Below are 24,738 nucleotides of genomic sequence, written 5' to 3'. Positions count from 1 at the left end.
GCTTTCACATTTCTCTTTTCTATTCCAGAATATACTAGTAACTTAAAAGCCAGTAACTTGGCATCCAGATGCACTATAAGGCATTTTTCAGTTTTATGATTTCATGATTAGACATCTAGAGAAAAAAAAAACTAACTGTTCTTACTCTCTTGTGCATGGGATATTTTTGCAACTATATGCAAAAAACTGGTAACAAGGCTTCATGGAGAGGGGAGCTTTCTCTTTCCTGCAACTTTTGGACTAAACTTTTTAATATCAGTGTTATTTACTACTAGTAATGAAAATAACTTAAAAAACAAATACAATTAATTTAAAATTTAAGCAGTACAAGTACGTTTTACTTGTAAAAGTACAGAGCCCCTCCCTCTAGAAATGTTTACATGCTGTTCTCGTTCTTCTTTACAATTTTACCATTATTGTGATTTGTTTTAGAAATAATGATTCTTAGGATCTGTGGAGGAAAGGACAGACATACAGAAGATTTGGATGATGTAAATTGCTATATATTCCGCAAATATGTGTAACTACTTGGTATGTGATAAGTCTGAGGCTAGGTACTTCCTCCTTTCCATAACTTCTCCAAGGCTTCTTGTGTAAACATCCAAGCATTTTTTTTTCTTTGAGAGTTCTGCAAACTTAAAATGTTTTTCATAGACTAGTGGTGGTTTGTTCCTCAAGAATGCAACGACCAATGTGCTCACCTGCCTCGACAGTGATCCAGGGCGTGGAGGTAAGTCCCAGGTGTCTGTTGAGGCAAAGACTGCCTTGATAACCTGCAGAGGAGACGAGAGGGTAGCCTTACAGAGGGCGGGAGTCATTTTGAGTGGCTGGCAATAGAAACTCCTACAGAGATAGCTTAATTCACAAAATTGTGGAATTGCCCAAAAGCTGATTCCAAAGATTTGTCAACAGAATCCTGCACAGGCTAAAAGAGCTTTGTTAAATCAAAGAAAGTTCCTACTTAAGACAAGTCTTGTAAAGCCGTAGAACTTGTTTGGTTAAATTCTATTTCATATAGGTATGAAGGTGAGAAGAATGCCTTATATTTGCTTAAACCTTGGTTTTCTCTTGGTTTTCAAAGCCCTTAGGCATACCTTATTTCTCTGAACCCTCACAAAAACGCTATGAGAACTGTCTGGCAATTTCACACATGATGAAAAGGCAGCTTAGAAGTGGAGCCTCTGGTCAATAGAAGCCTGGTAGGAAATGGCTGAGGTTTAGACCAGGACCTGGGAGCCTTACCTGAGGGCACTCCGCTAGGCCCACCACACACCTCTCCAGTTATAAGCAGAGCACGTGCGGCTTTGTTAGGGAAATCCATCTGATTTTCCTAAGATCACAACAGTGAATGTGCCCTAGGTATCCCCAATTCTCCCTTCTTCCCCTGCAGACCGCCTTCCTGGGTCTGTAGCCAGCCGATCTTCCTAGGGTTGGGTTTGGATTACTCCCCCAGCATCTTTGCTAGCAAGTGAATAAAGTTCAGGCTCCACAAACTGGCCGTCAAGTGCTCTGCCTCTAGCCCCCATCCATCACTTCAATCCCCTTTCCCATTTTGGTATGCTATTTCTTGCCCCTTACACTCTACCCAAGCAGACCAGTGAACCACCACTTAGGACCCCAGCAGGGCACAGGCTAGGGTGAGGTGTGCTGCAAAACTTATGGGGATGTCACGGAACTCAGGAACCAAGATAAATAGTGTGATGCAATCTTTTAAAAATTAGTGCAAAAAAATGCATGATGAAAAATATTAAAATTTAAAATAAAGACGGGGTCAGCTTGACTGGTTTTTCCTTTTTCTTCAGACTCCGAAATGCCTCTTCAGGGCACTGTTACTGATCCTGCATTGACTTCCCCCTGAGTACTTACATCAATGATGTTTCACAAAATTTGTTCTCATTACCCCTTTCCACACCAGTAACTTATCTTCTTGAATGCCCCAGCATTTAGCTGTAGCCCTCTTTTGTCTGGACAACCCATTTCCCTTGGTAACTGGTAGTACTCGGGTGGCCATCTGAATCATCTTGAATCCTTTCCAGTGCCTTCCTTGCTGAGTGGGCACTCAGCACCTCAAGAAAGAAAAAGAAAGAAAGAAAGAAAGAAAGAAAGAAAGAAAGAAAGAAAGAAAGAAAGAAAGAAAGAAAGAAAGAAAGAAAGAAAGAAAGAAAGAAAGAAAGAAAGAAAGAAAGAAAGAAAAAAATGCAGCAATCACAATCCTCAAATTAGCTCTCTCAGGCTGAGCAGGGAAGGAACCCAGATATATTTCGTTTGGTCCAGTGTTGTTAAAAAAAAAATTGCACTTGTATCAATGATGTAAAAATCAGGATGTTATACATGAAAAAAAAATCGAAATCTTTGTCATTTCTTGAAAAATCAGAAAATCTAGCAAAGGTAGGCCCGAATTGTTCCATGACAGCACTGGGCGTTTAGAACTTCTCTGCCTCCTGGCTGGGTCACTTATTTGCATTACCTGCCATGCCCCGTTAGCTCTTTGAGTTTGGACCTTAGGCTTGAGTGCACTGGATAAAACACATCTGCTGGATCCACTCCTTCTCTCCTGGATAATAAATGCTTCCTTGTCCTTTCCAGTAGAGTCTTGCAGAGAGGCTCACGGAAGCCGCTTACCTTTCCAGCCCACAAACTTCTCACAACCCGTGAAACTTGCACTGCCCTCCGCACCCTGTTTTTCCCCAGCCCTCTGCTCCAGGGCCCCCTCTCCTGCGCTGGCCCATCCTTCCCTCCTCCAGCCCCACACCCCGCGGTCGGGAGCCCGGGGCGGGTCTCCGGGCCACCACCGCAGCTCTCTGCCCCGGGCCAGGGCGCTCGGGCTCGCCCACGGCGGCACTGGGCATGCTCAGAGGCGGCCGCGGGGGCAGGTTTGCTTCGCAGGCGCTCGCACTCGGCGGCGGGCGGGCGCGCGGCTGCAGCTGTAGCTCCAGCGCCAGGAGTTGGAGTTGCCGGGAGTTTCCCCCCCCCCCCCTCCCCACCCCGCCTCCCTCTTGGCGCGCGGCAGCGGGAGCCGGCGCGGGAGCCGCGAGCGGCGCCGAGCCAGCACCCGGGCCGGCGGAGCCTTGTCCGGAGCCCGGAACCCCGCGCGGGGCAGCCCCCGGGGAGGAGCCTCGCCGGCTGGGACGCGTGCCACTCACTGGCACTGCCGGCGCTCGAGCCCGGCTGCAAGGTAGGGCCGGGTCGTGGGCCGCCGGGCTGGCGAGGCAGAGGCCAGGGCGGGGGTGGTGGGGGGGAGATGCGGCTGCTGCGGCCGCGGCGGTCAGGGCGCCCGGCGCTCGGTCCAATGCGGGCGGCCAGGGCAGGGACCCCACTGCGGGGCCGGAGGAGTAGGCAGGCGCCCAGACAGATGCTTTCAAGTTGGCGGGCGGCGGGAGTGGGGGCTTTGCGCCCCGGCGCAGCTGCTGTGCGCGCAGACAGGGACTCGGTCCCTGGTTTTCCCCAAACCTGGGACCCGGTGTGCGGGTAGGTTTGGGCAAGCCGCGGAGCGGAGCAGTTTCCTCCGAGAAAGTTGAGGATGGAGCCCTTCTTTCGGCACTGTCCCCGCGGTAGGACGAGTCCCGGGGGTGCCGCCCCGAGGCCCCAGTGTGGAGGAGCCGAGTGGGTCGCTGCTCCCCTGGGCTGAGTTCCTCCACCCCTGGCTGAAATCTGCGAATCACCGGATCTTCGCTTCTCTGGCGTCTTCTAGGAAAACCATTCATGCCAAAACTGAGGTAGGCGTCTGAGCGGCACGGCTCCCTGCCTCCAGGGCTTGTAGCCGGGCTCTGCCCCTTCTCCAACCTCCGACGTGGCGAAGGGCTCCCCGTTCCGAGTTCGCGCTGGTAGCGCGCGCCGGGGCAACATGGGGCAACGTGGCTGGGGTAGGTGGATGATAGAGTTTTTCCTCCAGGCTTTCCTCAGGTTTACAGCACCCCACCAATCCCACCCTGTTCATCTTCGCAGAGGACAGGACTTGAAAGGAAGGGCCAGGTGGAGAATTTGAGTTGACATTCTGATCCTTAGGAGAGGGTGCCTGGATCGTATCTGCCTTGGGCTCTGGCCCCAGGACTTCATAAGGAATTCTCTCCTTTCTTATTCTTCCCCAGGGACTGGGTGGCAAAGAATAGGGCCAATGGGTCTACCAGGACGCCTGCCTCTTTCCTCGGGCTTCTAAGATAGATTTGCAGGCCACCCCAGGACCCTGAAACTGGCATTGTGCAGATTGCCAGAGTGTGGAGGATGCTGCCGCTTTCTCCTGGCTCCACTTTTTTCACTTCTTGTTTTGAGTTTTGGGGTTTTGCCTGCACACGAGTCAGAGCTGCGCTGTCATAACCCCGGGTGGGGTGTGTTGGGGGTGGGGGGGGTTGTGGAGAGTGGCGGTAGAGAAGCTTCAGCCAGGCAGTGAGCGGCTGTTCGCCTCAGAGGCTGCTAGTGGGAGTTGGTCCAGAAATGATTATGCAGGCTAGAAATATGCCTCTCTCTCTCTCTCTCTCTCTTTTTTGGCTGAACACCTTGGCTGTTGGGTTTGTGTGTTAAGTTCTTAAAGGGGCACCCACACATCGCTCAAGTGCCGTGTTGTAGGAGCTGATCGTTTTTCTGCTGCACATTTGTTTTTTCTTTGCTGTTTCCTCAGGGTGAATCTGCTTTGGGGCAGATTTCCAGCTGTGGGAATCACATGGTGTGGGTACACAGGTTCTAGAGTCAGATCTGAGGTCAAGTTTTAGCTTTACAGCTGATGATGGTGCAGATAGACAAATAGCCACTCTGAGCTTGTTTCCTCTAGTGTCAGATGGAGACACTTAGTGGCCTCACCTCCTTTCATTGCAGGGTTGTTGTGAGACTTGGATGAGATAATAGAAATGAAAGTTCTGAGGAAACTTGGAAGCACCTTTCATATCCTATTATGGCTACGCTCTTTACTCAGTGTTTCTGAATTAACTAATTCTTTCCATTTTAACGGGACACCTAAGCCTTCTGCCCTCTACCCATTCCTCACCAAGAGGTTTAGTTGCTCAGGCCTTTGGAAGTAGCTGTTTATCTTTTTTCTTTGTATTGTTTCCCTAAAATCCACCTCTCTTGATTTTAAGGGTTGAGGCTCTAGTCCTCATATTTATTTGAGGGAAGCAGCATGGTGTAGATTAGGAGATCTCCAGGGTTGCCTTATCAATGTTCAGAGTCCTGGCCCCCCATGTTGGCTTGTCAGCAAGACCCCTGTTAGACAAATACAGTTGATGAGTCAGCAGACCCTGGGCTGGAGCTCTGCCTTGGCCTCTAAGTGACCTTGAACTAAAGACTCAACCTTTCATCAGTCTATGAGGTTAAAGAGCCAATAATCATCAGACGGGAACAGGTGGGATTTCCTCTCACTCAGTTAATAAGGGCTTGATCAGGCTCCTGAGCCCCCCACGTGCTGCATCTTTCCTAATCCTGGGGCAGAAGTTCTCCAGCATGAGCACTGAAGTCAACTGGAGGGCTTGTTAGGGGCACCTGGCTGGCTCAGCCAGTGGAGTATGAAGACTCTTGATCTTGGGGTTGTGAGTTCAGGCCCCACGTTGGGTCTAGAGATTACTTAAAAAAATAAATAAAAATCTTCAAACAAACAAACAAACAACCAAAACACAAAGATTACTGGGCTGCACTGCTTAGAGTCTCTGATTCTCTAGGTCTAGGGTTGAGGGAAGGGGGTCCAAGAATTTGCATCACCAGCTAGTTCCCGATGATGCCAATGCTGCTCGTCCGGATCCCATGCCAATAGAATCACTGACGTACCAGGTGAGAGACAGTAAGAGAGAGGTGAGGTTTGTTCTAAAATAGCATTATTTTAATACCACACGTACAGAGATAGGGTGCTTTAGGAACTTGCCTGAAGCAGCTTATATTTCCAATACCTGTGCCACTTACCATTGTCCAGTTTTAATAATTCTGATTGCTCTTCATTTTTTTAAGTTTATTTATTTATTTTGACAGAGAGAAAAAGCACAAGCGGGGGAGGGGCAGAGAAAGAGAGGGAGAGAGAGGGAATCCCAAGCAGGCTCCTTATTGTCAGCACAGATCCGTACACAGGGCTCAATCTCACAAACCGTGAGATCATGACCTGAGCCTCCATCAAGAGTCAGAAGCTTAAGGGACTGGGCCACCCAGGCGTGCCGCAACCCCTCCCCGATTGCTCTTTCAATGAGTGGATTTTACACAAAAAAGGTAGGATTCCCCCTTCTTTTCACACTGTATAATACTCAGGTTTCTAGGTCACTCTTGAGTAGACTGAGATCTGTGACCTTGATATTGATAAATCTAGCAACTACCCTATTCCTTTCCTAGGAGATCTCAGACATTTTTGCAGAGGAGTTGCATAAAGTTATGGCAGCTTGAACCTTAAGACTGGAGAACAGGTTGAATTGCCATAAGCAAATTTTAATAAAACTGACAATGTGGTGCCTTCTCTGCATGGACAGCGTACCCAGGCCAGGAGGCAGGAGGAGGTGAAGGATACTCCCTGACAGAAGTTCTGTGGTGGTCAGACCTGGCAAAGGCCTTCCATTCCTTCTGTCAAATGGTGGTGTTGGCAGTGACCGAGATCCTCTCTCACTCTGTGGGAGAGGAAGGCCAACTTTCATGGGAAGCCGTGCTGTATCAGTGCCTCTCTGTGTCCTTTCACTGATAATCAAGCACTGCTTGGGCACAGCCCAATCTTAAGTTCTCCTTGTCCCCCAAGCTAGGGTGAGAGCTCACCAGGACTAGTAGTGGCCTTGAACTTCAGCTGCTTTGTATCAGAGAGGCCTTGGGAGGGAGCCTGCGTGAGTCAGGAGGGCGCTTGAGATGCCATCCTAGAGAAAGAATAAGGTCATGTAGCACCCAAACCACTCGGCGTAAGAGGAGGTCAGCACTTGAACACATTCTCGTGTTGCCGTGCCAGATGGAAGCCAGCCTGACCATCGTGCTTTATCTTAGCTTTCCATTTGTGCTTTGTTTTAGTTTTAAAATGATTAGCACTAAAGAGACCTATCAGTAAAATCAGAAACCTATTCAAAAACTCAAGTGTACCATTTAGTGTTTTAGTAGATAAAACCGCAAGGCCCATGCCTGTCTTCCTGATGGTAATCAACCCTCAGTGAAGGAACCACCTTCCGGTTGTAATTCTTAAGATTCACTCGCTCATTTAAATAGTTTCTCCTACTTAACATGAGTAGGGAACGTTTCTATTTTAAAATTCTTTCCCATAACTTGATGTTTATATTTTGGGTGTTACCCCTACTTTTCACTGCTAGATTTTTTTCCAGTGTGGGGGAGGCTTCTTTCCTTATCACCGTCGTTAGCTTTTCTTAGTGCGTGACCGCTTGGTATCTTCATTCCCTTGGATAAATCTGTTGTGAGACATTTGTGATACTTTCTTTCTCTTTGATCCTCGGGGCTGTTGGTCCTGGGTCATAGAGACTCACAGCCCATTCCTGGAACACTGTTCCCCACCACCTTCCTAGAGCCTGCTTCAACTAAAACTCGGGTTGTAGGGTTGTAGGGCACTAGCTCGATTCTAAGATGCATTGGATCCGCGCACCCCCCCCCCCCCCCCCCCCCCCCCCCCGCCACACACACACACCGCCGGGCAGTTCATCCTTTTCCAAATTCAGAAATCTGGATGGGTCTTCAAAATTATGAACACCTTAAATATATGGTTTTCTTTTCTGTTTTTCTATAAACTGACACGCAAATAGAGCAACTTCCAATTGACAACATTCTAAAACAAAACAAATTTGGTTCCTTACGCCAGTAGAAAATAGTTTCTACCCCGTGCTGTCCAGCTGATAGAATTAAGCAGCAATTGAATTAGCTCAGCAGTTTCCAGAGTACTTCGTCAGAAGAGTCAAAAGAATGCTATCAGGGAGGCGTTAATAGGTGTGCTCTTGAAAAGGGCAGATCAATTTGGAAGCTCTGCCTGTTATTTTTCCCTCTTAGAGATTCCCACCATGTGCATCATCATATCAAAGTCTCTCAGAAGTACTAGAGTTAACAGTCCCAACAATTGTGTTTATTCAATTAAACGCTTCCCAGAACACATTTTTGAGGTTATGTGTGGATCTTCTAGTATTCCATTACCAAATGAGCACATTCCCTCAATTGTGATATGTTATTTAACATCAACTATGGATGGAGTGGTTTCACCTAGTATATAGGGGCATTCACTGAGCATGAATATTCATTGATTAATGGCTCTATACGTGATTACCGTTTTTTTTATTTCAGGGTAAAGAGAAGCCATTGTAAACTATGGTGGCTAGGAAAATCTCCATGGAGGGGATAGACTGAAAATATAAATGATGGGTGGTTGTACTTTTGTAGAGAAGAGAAGGGCATTGTAGGTTGGTGGCATAATGTGGTGGTGGTCAAAGAACCTGTTCTTTCTGGATTCTGTGAATTCACTGAAGTAGCCATGAGTTCTGGTGACCACGGACGAGCTGCTTGTAGATAAAGAGGAGGGGAGGCATGATATTCTGGTTGAATACATGGGATATCAAGAGAGAAAGTATTTCTAGGCCTTTCGAGGAAAGTCGGTCCAAGTACGGAGGGAAGTCCAGCTAAAGAGTCTTGGGTATTTGGGAGATGAGCTTTCCAGGAAAAGGGGTTGTGACTGGAGTTTCAGAAAACAGCCCAAAGAAAGAACTCTTACAGTTCGACAGTAAAAAGGCAACCCAATTTTAAAATGGACAAAGACTTCAAATAGACAGCTCTTCAAAGAAGATACACAGATGGTCAGTGAGCAAATGAAAAGATGCTCAACACCATTTAGTCATTGGGGAAATACATCAAAACCACAATGAGATACCACCTCACACCCATCAGGATGGCTGTGATCAAAAAGACATAATAACAACTGTTGGTGAGGATGTGGAGAAATCAGAACTTTCCTATATCACGTTGGTGATGGGAATGTAAAATAGCACAGCCACTTTGGAAAACAGGTGGTTCCTCAAAATGTTAGACATAGACGTACCTCGTGACCAGTTTCACTCCTAGGTATATACCCCAGAGACCAGAAAATGTGTTCACACAAACATTTGTACACAGATGTTCACAATAGCATGATTCGTAATAGCCAAAAAGTGGAAACAACCCAAATGTCCACCAGTGGATGAATGGACAAACTGTGATGTATCCATACAATGGAATACTGTTCAGCCATGAAAGGGAATGAAGTTTGATTCATGCTACGTGGATGAATCTTGAAAACATGCTATATGAAAGAGGCCAGACACAAAAGGCCATATGTGTATGATCCCATTTATATGAAATGTCCAGAATAGGTGAATCTGTAGTGTCAGAAGGTACGTTGCTGGTTGCCAGGAGCTGGGGGGAGGGCGGAGGGGAATAACTCTTGATGTTATTCCTTTGATGTTATCCCAAAAGCCTTCCTTTTGGGGTGCTGAAAACGTTCTGGAATTAGACAGTGGTGATGATTATACAACTTTGTGAATAGTCTAACAACTGTTGAATTGTACACTCCAAAAGGGTTAATTGTATGGTGTACGAATTATGTCACAATAAAAAAAAAATAAAGTAGCAAGAAGGCTCCTGCCTGGCGCTAAAGAATAATGAGAAAAAAGTGGTGAGAGAGAGATCGAGGAATCGGGTATTTGTTTCAGGCCAGATTTTCTCTGTGGGGGGAAAATAGCTAGATAATTCCTTCATCCTTGCTTGTCTTTGGGTCTTCTAGGATTGTCCTGTTGCTCTTTGTTGCACAAGTCCTTTCCCCGAATTAAAAGCGTTTTGTGCCAACTTGCTCCTGAGTCAGTGGGATGGTTTTTGTGGCAGATGTGCCTTGTGATCTTCAGAGTGGAGAATGTTCCTGGACTTCCCTCCAGAGGCGAATTCCATATTTAGGCTTCCTGGTTGCGAACCACCAAAGGGTGATAGGTTGTGCTGACTTGGCAGTTAATCTTTAGGTTCTCCCTTAAGATTTGACCATAGTGTCATCTTCCAGTTTGTCTGTGGAGCTCTGTCAAGACTTGCCCTTTAAAAAAAAAAAAAAAAAAAATCTCTGTATCAAGCAGGGTTTAGGTGCCACTGCTGGCACCACACCAGCATCAAAGTGTTTGGACCCCAAAGTCATGATACTAAATGAGCTTTTAATGTCACCAAGGCGAGGCTGCCATCCCCTTGATAGAGATGTTTCTCCTCTCTTTAGTGGTGAGATGTAGCTCGGCTTCTCAGACTCGGGGGCAGCAGCACTGGGGATCTCGTTAAGGTGCCGAATTTGATTCAGCAGGCCTGGGTTGGGGCCTGAGATCCCGCCGTTTTAACAAGCTCCCGTTGATGTGGTTGCTGCTGGTCCACGGACCGCTCTGAGTAGAAGCTGATGCAGCGTGGAGCAGGTGGCTTTGGACTAGGACAGAGCTGAACAGGAGCTGTGGCAGAGCCACCAATTTGCTCAGGGAACTTGGGGGCAAGGTTAGTAACATGTGAGAGACAACTTTCTGTCTTTATTATTTTTTTTAATCTATATTCAAGTTAATATACAGTGTAGTCGTGGCTTCAAGAGTAGAGCCCTGTGATTGCTTTCTGACATATGACAGCCAGTGCTCATCCCCAAAAGTGCTCTCTTTAATGCCCGTCACCCATTTAATACCCACCCCCCACTCCAGCAGCCCTCAGTTTGTTCTCTGTATTTAAGAGTCTCTTATGGTTTCTTCCCTCTCTTGTTTTTATCTTATTTTTGCTTCCCTTCCCCTATGTTCATCTGTTGAGTTTCTCAAATTACACATATGAGTGAAATCATATGCTATCTTTCCCTGATTTGTTTTGCTCAGCATAATACACTCAAGTTCCAACCACATTGTTGCAAATGGCAAGATTTCATTCTTTTTCATCTCCAAGTGGTATTCCATTGTGTGTGTGTATGACATCTTCTTTATCCATTCATCAGTTGATGGACATTGGGACTCTTTCCATAATTTGAGCCACAGCTTTCTTATCCATCAGATCAGAGTAAGACCTAGCGCGCGTAGAAAAGTACGCACCACAATGTGCCTGGAATGTCACATATTTGCCTTTTGCTTCCCTCAAGGGCTGAGAATTCCACGATTAAGACTAAAGGAAAAATATATATGGAAGAAAGCCAAGGGCATCACAGAGTGTTTGATTTGTGTGGATGGAATGGAGGGAGGATATAGGAGACAAGGTATGAATCCTAGTCCTCGGGGCAACTTTAATTTGCTTATTGGTCTTCAAATGAGCATAACTTTGGTAAAGTCACTGTGCTAGTCTCAGCTGAATCCGGATAACTTTTAGTCAAGGTGTTGGGCCTTTACTCAGCTCTCATGGAGTTGATTTCTTTTTGACCAGATCATCCCTCAACTGCTCTTTGGGTGCTCCCATTCCTTAGTATGGTGGTCTCTTCCCATCCTTGCCTAGCTGCCTTCCCCCCTGACTTACTGATGTTTATCTCATGCAGATGAGAGGAAATGGCGCTCAAACGTAAACCATTGAGTTTCGTGAGCAGCACGAGTGAAAGTTTCTGGGGATGAGGGTGAAAACGTTTACTTCATTGACTTGAGAAAACCTAGGTGTTTCGTTAATTTGCCTTAACTCTGGGCAGGTTGGATTGAATTGGATGAATGGGTAACAACCGAAGAGGAAGAATTGGGAACTAAATCTTGGCACTGGCTGTAATTTTCCTACCTGGAGCCTGTATTACTTGGCCTCACTGGGCCTCAGTTTCCTCTGTGTTATTAGGGACTGGCCTGGCTCATGGGGCTGGCTTTTGAGGCTGGCATGCACAGCACCTGGGAGGGCATTCTGAGCTCTAAGAGGACCCACCTCTGTGAAGTATGCCCTGTCACTCCCCAGTGCTGGCTTAGGTAATGGCGTCTGCATAGGGTTACACAAGGTGAGTTGTGGTTTGTTAACTTTGGTTCTGTTTCTATCTTCTTTATCATCATTTGAAGTGAGAGGAAACAAGAGAATGTGTTTACATTTCAATTAAGTTGACAGATCCTTCTCACTTTCTACAGGGAAAAAATTCACACAAACAGTTCCTACGGTTTTAACAAAACCCCAAGTGCAGTAAATCAAACTGGTTTCTACGACCTCACAGCCTGAAATTCATTGCTTTCCTGAGGATGGTAATTTCGCCCCATGAGGCTCTGTTTTCCCACCTTGTTTGACTGTTTTGTGGATTGCCACGTGTGGATATTTCATGCCTGATTTTGAAGAAAATGAGATTGTTCACTTTGTTATAGCGCTAGGGCTGAACATTTAAACTGATGTTGCATCAATATCAAATAATCAAAGGCAAGGTATTCAGGCTGCAGCTGAATACACTAGGTCTCACTGCACTTACTGTCCTTCTGAAAGGTGGAGGTGGAGTGTCACTCGAATTGGGAAAGATCTGATTTCTGAGGCGAGCGAATGTGTGTGCTCTAATCTGGTTGCCTCTCCTGACCACTGTTGGTAAGGAAAATTGGTCAGAGAGGTTATGCCTCAGCGATCTCTTTGTTTTTAGACCGCCTGGCAATGTGTTGCTTCACACAGTCTCAGATGAAAGCCAGCAGTATCTGCTGGTTGAGAAGTTAATATTATTCTTGAAGAATTTAATCTACCCTATCATTAAGTCGCAATAAGGAAGCTGTCCTGCTAAGGAGGAGCTAGGTATATGAAGCTGGGTGTTCCTGAAGTAAGGCCTTTTAAAATTAAATCCTTATGCAACTACTGTATAACAAGTTATTAAAAGAAAAGAAAAACTACCCTAAAGGTAGAAATTTGGTGCTTATAAAAAGAGCTCAATGCTCATAAAACGGGCATATTTCCAAATTCATCCACATTGTCAACCACACAGTCACTGGTCTATCTAGTAGCTGATTTTTAAAAATGGGACAGGGAATTCTGAACTCAGACACCCTATTTTGGAACAGCCCTTGCGCTCAAGATCCCAACGGCTGGGATCTTCATTTTTGTATCCCCGAGGCCTAGCATGTCTGGCATATAGGAGAGAATCAATAAAAATATACTGAGCTGGACAGCTGCTTTCTCCTGGGATTCCCTTCCACTGTCTCGTCCATTAGTTTTTGTCAGTATATTATTTTTACTATTTAATATTTCCCTAGAGATTATTATATGCTAACATAGTACATAGGTTCTAAGCACTTCATTGATACTGATTCCTTTTGTCTGCACGACCCTCAGAGGTAGGTACTGTTGTATATTTATCCCTACTTTACAGTTGAAGAGTGTGTATCATTTCCAAAAGTGACCTGAAAAGCGCTGTGTTTAAGATGGAAAGCTCATTACAGAGCAGCTCGTGATACGGCTGTGCAAATGACAAGTGTAATAACTCACGTTGGCATGGAAATTTCATAAAGAACCTATGCTGCTGGCCCCTAAAACTCTTGAAAGTAACCCCCCAGAGCTCCTCAAAATCTCCCAAACTGTCCTCAGTTTCTCCCGCTTTCCAGCTGCATCCACCATGTATGTGGTCACGTCCTGCCGGCATATGGTCTACAGAGTGCTCTCACAGGATCTCATCTTTTTCTAGATGACAGCAGTGAGGCCTGGAGAGTCAAACTCCTTCTGAGGCACAGGATCGCCTGGGTTGGCTGGGAGCAGGACCCCGTGCCTCTTGCTCTTCACACTAGGCCCGAGTGCTTACATAAATTTATGCTAAGGGACAGTTGAATTGGTTTGCCCTGTGTGGCTTCGCACGGGAGGAGGCAAATAGATGGGTTTGAAGTGTAACATACACACAGAAACAAGCGCTAATTACATGGGTACCATTAAGGGAACTCACTCTGTGAACACATCCATTTAGTCTTAGTACAGGTCAAGAAAGAGAGAGAGCCACCAGCACCCCAGAATCTCTCCTTGTGCCGGATGGTTCTGTCCGCCTCCATGGTAGCCACTCTCCTGACTTCTAGTACTACGGATCACTTTTGCCTCCTTTTGAGTTTTATATGAATACAGTCATTCTTCTGTATTCTTTTGTGTCTGACTTCTTTCTCTCAGTATTGTGAGGTTCAGCCATATTGCTCATGTAGCATAAGCTGGATTGTATTCTGTTATATTAATATACCACAATTACTAATGATGGACATTTCAGTTGTTTCCCATTTGGGGGTTGTTATAAATCATGCTGCTGTGGGCATACATGTGTATATGTCTTTGGTGCACATAGGTATGTATTTCTGGAGTGTGCATGTGGGTATAATTGCCAGGCCTTATGATAGGAGTATGTTTAGCTTTAGTAGATACAGCCAGGCAGTTTTCCAGTATGCCATTCAATTTATAGTCCCATCTGGTGTGAATGAAGAGTCCCCTTTCTCTATTTTCTTGCCAGTACTGAGTTTGATAAGTCATTTTAAATTTAGCTCTTCACATGTTTGTGTAGGGGGTCTCTACTTATGGTTTAAATTCATATATCTCTCGGGCACCTAGGTGGCTCAGTCGGTTAAGCAGCCATCTTCGGCTCAGGTCATGATCTCATGGTTTGTGGGTTCAATCCTTCCATTGGGCTCTTATGCTGACAGCTCAGAGCCTGGAGCCTGCTTCTGATTCTGTCTCTCTCTCTCTCTCTGCCCTCCCCCCACTTGCACTCTGCCTGTCTCTCAAAAATAAATGAACATTAAAAAAATTTAAATTCGGGGCGCCTGGGTGGCTCGGTTGGGCGTCTGACTTCGGCTCAGGTCATGATCTCATGGTTCGTGGGTTCAAGCCCCGCGTCGGGCTCTGTGCTGACAGCTCAGAGCCTGGAGCCTGTTTCAGATTCTGTGTCTCCCTCTCTCTCTGCTCCTCCCCTGTTCACGCTCTGTCTCTATCTCAAAAATAAATAAACATTAAAAAAAATTTTTTATATTTAAATTCATATATCCCTTGTCACCTTGTGAAGCTTAGTGTCTTTGCATGTGTATATTGACCTTTGGATTATCCTCTTTTGCGAAGATTTCTTGCCTATTTTTCAACTGTGTGGTTTTACTTTTTAAAACAAAGTGAGGATTCCATAGAAACATCTATGAAAAGTCCTTGAAATCTATAGTGATGGGGGTCACCTGTTAGTGATGTCTGGTTGTGTTCTCAAATACAATTTCTGGAGAGTCCCCACTGAGGGAGTCACAGCTGGACAAAGTGGGTGAGGACCTGAAGAGGCATGAAACCCTTAGCAGGGAACTTGCTGAAAAGCTGGCGAGTCCCAGGGTGTATGGCTCACGGCAATTGTAAAGTTGTGAGGCCACCTGAAAGGTTAAAAGCACTTAACCTACAAATGAATTTGCCTTTTATGGAAGTTACTCTGGATGATTTTAGACCAACTCCAAAAGTATGGCTGAAACATTTCTGGAGTTGATTTGAGTACGTCAGTTTGGATATTTTTAGTTGGTTTTAAAAATGCCCTTTGAGCCTGTATTTGATTTAGGGAAAGAGCAGAAGACCTCCCAGAACCCAGTCTAGTGAATAAGGAGGATACTTCAATGGGTGACTTAAAAACAAAACCTTATTCGTGAGGCTTGCCTGCAAGAGACGCACTTCCCTGCTTGGGTGAAGAGGGCAGATTTAGCAGGGAGGAGAAGGCCCTGCACTAAGTACCTTACTCTCCTGGTCTCTTCTCATCTTTATAGTAACTTGTGAGCTACTTAATGCCATTAGAGATGGAAAGTCAGAGAGTTAGAAAGAAAAGGGGAGCCTGATTTAGGAGTCCAGCCCAGCTGCTGCTTACCCCAGGGCCACTAGCTTTGCTTTTTACCACCCTGCCTCCCCTCTGACAAAGTGTTGAAGGAATTTCAAAATGTTACATCCAGAAAAAAATGTGCTGCTGGTGAAGATCTGTTATAGACCCCCAGGAGCTGCCCTGTGGGGCTTTGAGGGGATAGAAGTCAGTCAAGCTTCAGAGCACTTGTCTTTCCCAAACACAGTGCCTGGGGCTGGGCTGTTGGCTGTTCGTGGGAGCAGCCTCAGGCCTCTCAGCATCCTGCCAGAACTAGTAGTCTGACCGGTAGGCCTTACTCTGCCTGCTGTTTCTTCTTCGTGACTGGCAAGCAGCTGCCCAGGAAATGCTCTTAGACACGTTGATGATTATTGTCACTATTGGGAACTATATTCTGCATAGAAAAGAATCTTTTTTCCAGATAGGCACTTCTACAAAATCTGAACAACAGAGGCAGAACGCTGTTGAGCTCTTTAATAATCATTCATTCTCAATCTTAAAGTCATCCATTAGTTCTCCCTGAAACACGGTGGGTTAATGCCTTTGGCGTTCAGTACAGACCTTCCAAAATTATCCCCGAGAAGAATACCCCGGGCAGACCGTTTGAGATAGATCCCAGGGCATCCAGCTGCCCGTAAGATGTGAAGGTCCTAGGAGAGCCGCCAAACACACTTGACCCTCCCAGAGGCTTGTTCTTATCCTTTCTGACTCACAGACCCCAACAAGCTGGCCCTCTTCCACTGAGCCTGGAAATGTTGTCTAAAAGCTGAATACAGGGGCGCCTGGGTGGCGCAGTCGGTTAAGCGTCCGACTTCAGCCAGGTCACGATCTCGCGGTCCGTGAGTTTGAGCCCCGCGTCAGGCTCTGGGCTGATGGCTCGGAGCCTGAAGCCTGTTTCCGATTCTGTGTCTCCCTCTCTCTCTGCCCCTCCCCCGTTCATGCTCTGTCTCTCTCTGTCCCAAAAATAAATAAATAAATAAATAAATAAATAAATAAATAAATAAATAAATAAAAAATAAAAGCTGAATACATAGAAAGCAGAAGGAGGGCGTCTGGGTGGCTCAGTTGGTTGGGCATCCGACTCTGGCTCAGGTCGTGATCTCGTGGTCCGTGAGTTCAAGCCCCCGCATCGGGCTCTGTGCTGACAGCTCAGAGCCTAGAGCCTGTTTCAGATTCTGTGTCTCCCTCTCTCTCTGACCTCCCCCCGTTCATGCTCTGTCTCTCTCTGTCTCAAAAATAAATAAATGTTAAAAAAAAATTTTTTTTTAATAAAAAAAGCAGAAGCTACAGCCTATTTTTATGGCTCAGAGCAGTGGCAGAGAAGCCTCTGGACTTCTCTTGAGATGGCACAGTAGGATGGTTTCTTTGTTTGCTGGTTTCTTCATACTTAGCACCTATATCCTGCACAGCCTTGGTTTTCAGGACAAAGTCCTGGGTGATGGGTAACCAGATAACCGAATCCTTTCCTCTGCAGATTAGAATTTTATTTCGTTCGTATCCACACAGTTTTCCCTGGATAAAATGAGGTGCCTGAGAAAAAAAAAATGTGAGGACATTTTAATGCAAAACCTTCGCGGGTAAGATCCTTCTTTTCCTACCACATTTAATTCCTGTGGAGGATTCCAGAGCAGGCGTGAAAAGCCGGGTGTTACTATGGAGCAGTTGTCCCCAGTGACTGAACACCTGCTGGGGCCGGCCTCACCTGTTTTCTTAGCAGATTACATTATCGTATGCACGTGTGCAGTTTGTACATCCAGGACTTGGACTTGGCTGGTGAATGTCTGAACTTATTCACCTCCTGCCAAAAGAAAGCATATAAATAGTGCTTTGTCTTCTGAGCTTTACAGGACACTGAGTAAACACAAATGTACACTGTGATGGGGCCGGGAGGGCAGGGCAGAGGGGGAGAACCGCCCACATCCTTATTTTTTCAGTGGGTGTAACTAATGACTAGTTCCTGGATGTGTACCTAGAATGTAGGTCATGGTTCCACTGTCATCTCTGGAAGAGCTACAGTAAACACTGTCTCCTTATAGGTCACTGTGTTATCTTATAGGTACAAGTGTCTAAAGTTCTTTTTCCCTGAGAAGTTTTCTACAGAGGTTTTTGTTTGTTTGTTTGTTTTTAAATAAGCATCTTGGTTTGGGAATAAGGAAGTCATTCCTTATTCAAGCCATACCTGAGGCTTCCTTAACATATTAATCATACTAATGGTTAATCACCGCACATATGTTGTGTGTCAGGCACCGTGCTAGGGATGTTTTGTGGAGGCATGCCTCTCTTCTTGCTAGGTGATTGATATGCTACCCACTTCATGAGATGTTTCATAAAGCCGGTTACATCTTCAAAAAAAATGTTTCATGGATTCTTCCAACTCAGGTGCTATCATTTGCCCCATTTTACAAAAAACCAGGGCTGTAGTTCCTTGGTGCTGGGATCTACAGCCCGTCAGTGTGACCCTGGGTCAGGCCCTTGAACACCACACTGTGCTTATCCTGAGACAGGGGGTTCTGGCTGGGCAGAACCTGGAGCTGCTCCTGAGACACTGGATATCGGAAGAGGGAAGATCAGACATTACTCAATAGAAGGTATATTGATGTGGGCAGCGCCTGCATTTTAAATACGCTTAGTTTAGGTGAGCGATGGGGAAGTAAACTGCGGCAGATTTTGAGAAGAAATGGATTGTTGGGGAGGGAGAGAGATTTCCATTGCCATTTCAAGTAGCGGGGATGATATTCAGCTTCATGTAAGGGGGCTGACCTACATCCTAGAAAGGCTTCCACAGAGATGATGTATTTGTCAGGGGTTCTTAGGAGCAGTTTTTCCCAGAACAATGGTTTCAATAGGTTTGTGGGTATTACCTCCTTGCCCTGCCTTTATTGAAGGCAGACACATACGGGGCCACTCACCTATGTGGAACCCGACTTCTTTCCTTCCTTACTTCATCTCTAGACTTGGGAGAAATAAGGAGAGCAAAAGATATGATGGTTCCCCTTTCCTTCCTCACATGGATGCCATGTCACAGTGCTGTGTTGGGGTGGAGAGACCTTGAGAAATTCCCAGGGAGAACGTCTTGTAAAAGGTGAGAGGTCTGGTTTAAATCCCGTAGGAGTCGTTTGTCTGTTTCTTTCTCAGGGCACTTTTTCCCTTTTGCTTTGTATTGATCTTATCTCTGTCTTTTCATTCAGCACAAGTGCCTACAAAAAGCAGACATGGTTTCTGCTTTTATAAAAAATATTAAAAGAGACAATATACAAAAATAACTGCATGAAGTGTTCACTGACAGCTATTCTAAGTGTTCTATAGGAGAGGTATGTGTTCGAGGGGACCTGGTCCTGGTCAAGGAAATTTGGGTGGCTTTTCTAAGGAGGGCCTGCTGAGCTGAGACCTGAAGGATGAGTAGGGGTTAAAGAGGCAGGGGATGGCATTACAGAGGAGACAGGATGTGCAAAGCCCCTGTGGTGGAAGGGACCATGGTATGAGTGATGGACAGAAGGCCCCTGAGGCTGGGAATGGAGAATAAGGAGTGTGAGACAGAGTCTTTTCCCAAGAGTCACAAGGCTTTCTGAGCATGGGTTTGAAGTGATCAGATTGACAAGATACCATGTTGATTGCAAAGAGGTTGGTTACAAGGACAGTAGGGGTCCACAAGGAGACGTGGATAGACCAGTTTAGAAATTTTTGTAGTAGTTTAGGAAGAAACGGTGATCACCTGACCGGGTGATATTTACCAGGGAGGTAAAGATGGAGAGAACTGGGTGGATGTTTGGAGAAATAGAGGTGATATGATTTGGATATGGTGATGGGTTGGAAGTGCTGGCTGAGAAAAAGGGAGGCCTCAGAGACTATTCCTTGGTTTCTAGATTGCACAGTTACATGATGGTAGTGCCATTCTAAAGATATTGCCATGTCTCCTTAAGCAGACTGTAGACTATTTGATAGCAGGATCTTTTTCTTTTTTCTTTTCTTTTCTTTTCTTTTCTTTTCTTTTCTTTTTTAAAGTTATTTGTTTATTTTTGAGAGAGAGAGAAAGAGAGAGCATGAGTAGGGAAGGGGCAGAGAGAGAGGGAGACAGAGAATTCCAAGCAGGCTCAGAGCTGTCAGCACAGAGCCTGATGCAGGGCCCAAACTCACAAACTGTGAGATCATGACCTGAGCCAAAACCAAGAGCCGGAACGCTTAACCAACTGAGCTACCCAGGTGCCCCCATAGCAGAATCTTTTTCTAATTTAATTTTGAATCCTCACAGTGTTACTGTTTGGTATGTACTCAGTTAGCTTTTGTTTACTGTATTCTTTGAGGAGGAGAGATTTCTTTAGAACTATGGCATGTGTGCATGGTGAGAAGCTACAGTTAGGGTACCACTTTGTATGTGTGGGGCAAGAGAAAAGTTCCATAGTTGGAGTAGAACTCCAAAGTCATTTAGCCACGTAGAGATATGGCTTCAGTTTTCAAGGAACACCGACTAGGGGTGGCTGAGAGGGGTATTCATAATAACTTTGTGAAATGTGCAGAGTTTTACATTAATTAAAGGAATCTGTTGATGTGTGCTTCCTTTCCCCCGGTATTCCTCCTCACCACTAGTGGGTGCTGTTGCTTAGAATGCTCTGGCCGCTGTAGTGAGCATAGACTCTTGGTAGATGAAGTGTCTCTCTTGGGTGGCTGCTCGAGCGCAGGTAAATGGCTGTGTTTCTTTTTTCACCCAATCCTTCTATAGAGTGGTGGGTCAGTGGGTGACTTTTCAGTTGATGTGACTGTTGACTGGTCTGTAGACTGAGGAAGAAATGAATGAAGGATAGATCTAGTTCCTTTTTTATTGAGATTGTTTTAGATTTCAGGTTCTAGGATGCTCAAAGCAGGTCACAACCCCAGGATAGAGAGTGTGCTGAGGACAAATGTGTTTGGTTTTTTTTAAGTTTATTTATTTATTTTGAGAGAGAGAGAGAGAGAGAGAGAATATGAATCCCAAGCAGGCTCCACACTGTCAGCATAGATCCTGAGCCAGGGCTCCAACCTATGAACCGTGAGATCATGACTTGAGTCAAAACCGAGAGTCTGATGCTTAACCGACTGAGCCACCCAGGTGCCCCAAGCACAAATGATTTCTTAATCTCAATCCTCAGCGTACATATGTGTAAGAAGGTGGTTCTCCCCACCAACCTTCCCAAAGGCTGGAGAGAGGAAATTCTGGAGTGGTGCTTGTCATTGGGAGCAATCCTCCCACAGTGCTTTCTCCTCATAGAATAGAATGCTTTCGCTGTGTTGGTGAGCCTGTTCAAACTGGTTTGCCTATAGTTTGCCTATAGTCTCTTATTTGTCTCAATGGTCTTATAGGTTTTATATTTTCAAGCCTCTTTGTGTTTCTTATCTGTCATATCAGACATTCTGGAATGCTAGTTTATTTCCTTCTGTCTTTACCACTGTATTTATTCTGTATTTTTCACTCTCCACTTTCTCTTGGATCTCCGTAATAACCATCATCCTTCCCGTCCTTTATTTGGAAGCAGGGCATTTCTAAGGCTCTTTCTTGGGGTCCAAGGGTAATCTTACGGTATTTCTACTCTACTGTGCTGGTCTGTTGTCCTACACATGCTATTGATAAACACGTTACTCTCTTAAAATAACTAGATGGGGCGCCTGGGCGGCTCAGTCAGTTAAGTGTCCGCCTTCCGCTCAGGTCATGATCTGACAGTTTGTGAGTTCGAGCCCCGCGTCGTGCCCTGTGCTGGCAGCTCAGAGCCTGGAGCCTGCTTCAGATTCTGTGTCTCCCTCTCTCTCTGCGCCTCCCCTGCTCATGCTCTGTCTCTCTCTGTCTCTCTCTCAAAAATAAATGAACATTAAAAAAATTAAAAATAACTAGATAGGATGGGAAATCATAGCACGTGCCAAATTGTCTTTGTCCTGTGCATTGGGACATACAAAACTAAACAAAAAATTGGGATATCCATATAGGCATCTTTCAAAAATATTTTGTACCACTTAGTCATTGTTATTTTATAAGCTGACATTTGCACAAAAATGGAAGTTTACTTTTGTGCTCAAATGATTGAAGCACTTTTATTGTCTTCAATTTTTATTTTCTTTGGTTCTAAAGCTTTGATCTTTTAGTTGAAATGCAATTCTTCTCTTTCTAAAAAGGATCTACTCTTTGTATATCAAAATTCATTGAGTTTTTTTACTCAGGAAAAGGGTTTAGATGTCTAACCCTTTCTTTAACCCTCTTCCACACTCTCATCTCTCAGTGTACTCCATTTTAAAGATGAGGAAACTGAGGCTGTACCGTTCTGTGAATCAATAGTAAACCCAGGACTCTTAATTCCAATCTTTGGATTCCTCAGCTCATTGTGATTCTCTAGGACTTTAAAATATTTTAATTTTTTTTAATGTTTGTTTATTTTTGAGAGAGACAGAGACAGAATGCGAGTGGGTTAGGGTGAGAGAGTGAGGGAGACACAGAATCTGAAGCAGGCTCCAGGCTCCAAGCTGTCAGCACAGAGCTCGACACAAGACTCGAATTCACAAGCTGTGAGATCATGACCTGAGCCGAAGTCGGACGCTCAGCCAACTGAGCCACCCACGCGCCCCTAGGACTTTAAAATATTTTTAAGATTCTTCATTTTGAAATCTAACTTTCACTTTAAGGTCAGTTTCTTAGAGGTTGTTTCCTTGTGGTAACTAAAACTTTAATGGGTCCAGTACAAGGGAAGAACCAAGCAATGATTTTGTTTTGTTCTAAAATTAATATAAAAATGTGTAGCTCTAGAAATAATATTTATCGAATTGGTAATATTGTTTGTATATATGAATAAATAAATTTGAATTGTACTAATACTTTATGTCTGGTCTGCCCAGATTTCCACTTGGAGGAAATTGCATTTGTGTGGAAACACACCGTCCTTTCTCTATCATCTTGGTCTTTATGAGGGGTGAATTTTTGGATTTGTGGTTTGTTTTATGCCTAGCTTGTGCAGGAAATCAGGATGTGTCTAATTATCATATAAGGTGTCAGGAAATTCTCATAACAGTTCATTTAAGTCCACCTTAATTAAAAATAAAGAACAGGTTTTATAGCAACAGGATTTTGTTCTTTCTTTTGAAGAGATGATAGGAGTCCGTGAATCAAATGAGTCAGACAAGCTATAGCAATTTCAGAAAGCATAGGGATTACTGCTTTCAAGGCCCAGGAGGAGATGATAAAAATCCAACAGCTCTGTCAGTTTTTATCGTGCCCTGGTGTTTGGGTGGATATTGAAGCTCTGTGTAACTGGTGACCTATGATCTAGCTATTTCCCTTTAAAAGCTGTCTGTTTAAAATCAGTTCTCCTGTTCCCCTGCACAGCTCAGCAAGCATTTGTTTTTTTCCTGTGCTGCCCTCAGAGCTGCCCCTCAGGATGGAGAGTGTCTTGTCTTTAACTCAAGGTCTTAGAGTTAAGATTAATTGGCAGATATTGGCCTCAAAAAGGGCAAGAGACTAGTTTTTAGAATCCACAGGAGTATGGTAAAACTAAGGATGCCAAGAGGGGTGTTGGGAAGAGGTGGCCAAGCCACCTGGTGAATTGATGAGGACCTTGGCTTCCTTTGCCCATTCAGTTGCCCCATGTCCTCCCTTTCCCCCTTCCTGGAGGGCAGGGTGCTGCCTTGGGTTCTGCAAACAGGCACAGAAGACTAAACTTTGGGGGCCGGGACTTGTTGACCTTTGCTTCTCTGTGACCAGCTGCATCCCTCCCCAGCTTATCTCTCTGTTGTCATTGCTGCTGTTCTGAAGGACATGAAACACCCTGGTAGTATCATTCATTTCCACTCTTTTGGCCTTAAAATGCCCTTCTCTTCCTTGTCTGTCTTGTATCTTTGCAATCATTCTTCAGACCCAGTGAAGAGTTACCACCTCCTTGAAGCCTTCTGTGACCACTGAACTTGCACCTGAGCCAGAAATGATCTGTGCTGCTCCTGTGCCATATATAACTTATGCTCAGGTATGATTATTTGCTTGCATGGGGATAGGACTGTGACGTACACATTCTGTGTCTTCATTGCCTGGTATATGACAGGTGCCCTAAAGGGGTTGGATAGGTGGATGGATGGATGGATGGGTGAGTGGGGCACGTTCAAGGAGAACTTCTCAGAAGGGGGAGATCGACAGAGGGAGGGAGGGAAAGGGGGAGAGAGAGAGGGAATGCATTTTTAGCTGAGACACATGGGAAAGGGTTTAGGTGTGGACAAGAGAGTTGTTTCTGCCACATGCTTACTGAAATGGTGTCTAGTAGGGGATGGAAGTGTGAGGTGTGAGAATGAGCTGTGCCACTTTTATCAGAGTAGAAACCAAGTAATTGGCAAGAGATGACATCATAGTCATTTGACTTTTCTTCTTAAAAGCTCTGGGATCTTTCCTGAAGGATCTAGTTTCTTACTTGTAGAACGGGTTGATAACCCCATAAAGTAGGATCTATTATTAACATGAGTATCAACGAAAACTTTAAGTACTCATTGCCCTGCCTGGTATGCAGTGAAGGCTCAGTAGGGTAAGTCATGGCCACTGCTGTTATTATTGGCCTCTGGTGTGTAATGGGAGGAAGAGGTGCCTGTTAGAAATGCTGAGGCACTTCTCCCAGAAATGAACACTTTTAGATTCACGGGTAAATACAAATGGGTCTCCAGGTGCTAGCAGTCATTGGAAACGGGATTACGTGTTCTCCTTCCTCTTCCTTGTTATGTAGTACTTCTTTTTAGAAAGGAAGGCATTTCCCCCATTTCTTAGGGAAAGTTTTATTCCTGCCAGCATTTGCTTCTCAAGGAAGTTTCTCACATGTGGCATTACATGAAGAGTCTTTCTGGTTGTTTAAAAAAATACAGGTATTTCTCCCCATATATTTATTTGCAAAAAGTGTTATTCTGTTCCTTTCTGCCGTCCTGGAGAGCAGGTGGCATGCATTGCTGTTTCTGTTTCCAGATGGAAGCAAGTCAGGTTGGTCTGGGACCAACCTGGGACAGCTCGATTTTGGCTTATGAACGCCATTGTTTGTATTTGTGCATTTCTGTCCCTCCAGTTGGAGTGCCATTTAGAAATCAGTGATCAAAGT

General features: G+C 45.1%; 1 protein-coding gene across 3 annotated transcripts in view; it reads left to right on the top strand.

Annotated features, from left to right (window-relative positions):
* Positions 1-2,837: 2,837 nt before the first annotated feature.
* The window catches only part of STXBP6 (syntaxin binding protein 6), a 251,046-nt gene continuing 229,145 nt past the window's right edge, over positions 2,838-24,738 (top strand). The window contains exon 1 of one of the 3 annotated variants that reach the window (XM_058738700.1): positions 2,838-3,175. In XM_058738700.1, the coding sequence (XP_058594683.1) occupies positions 2,848-3,175 (328 nt within the window). In that variant the 5' untranslated portion in view covers positions 2,838-2,847. Of the gene's footprint in view, positions 3,176-3,564; positions 3,717-24,738 lie in introns of those variants that run through there. The other 2 variants (XM_058738697.1, XM_058738698.1) reach the window with 2 other exon arrangements.

The sequence above is a fragment of the Neofelis nebulosa genome, chromosome 7 (genome assembly GCF_028018385.1).
Source record: "Neofelis nebulosa isolate mNeoNeb1 chromosome 7, mNeoNeb1.pri, whole genome shotgun sequence".
NCBI classification, from domain to species: Eukaryota; Metazoa; Chordata; class Mammalia; order Carnivora; family Felidae; genus Neofelis; species Neofelis nebulosa.
The sequence above is the reverse complement of the archived record's forward strand: the minus strand, read 5'-3'. Positions and strand labels throughout refer to the sequence as shown.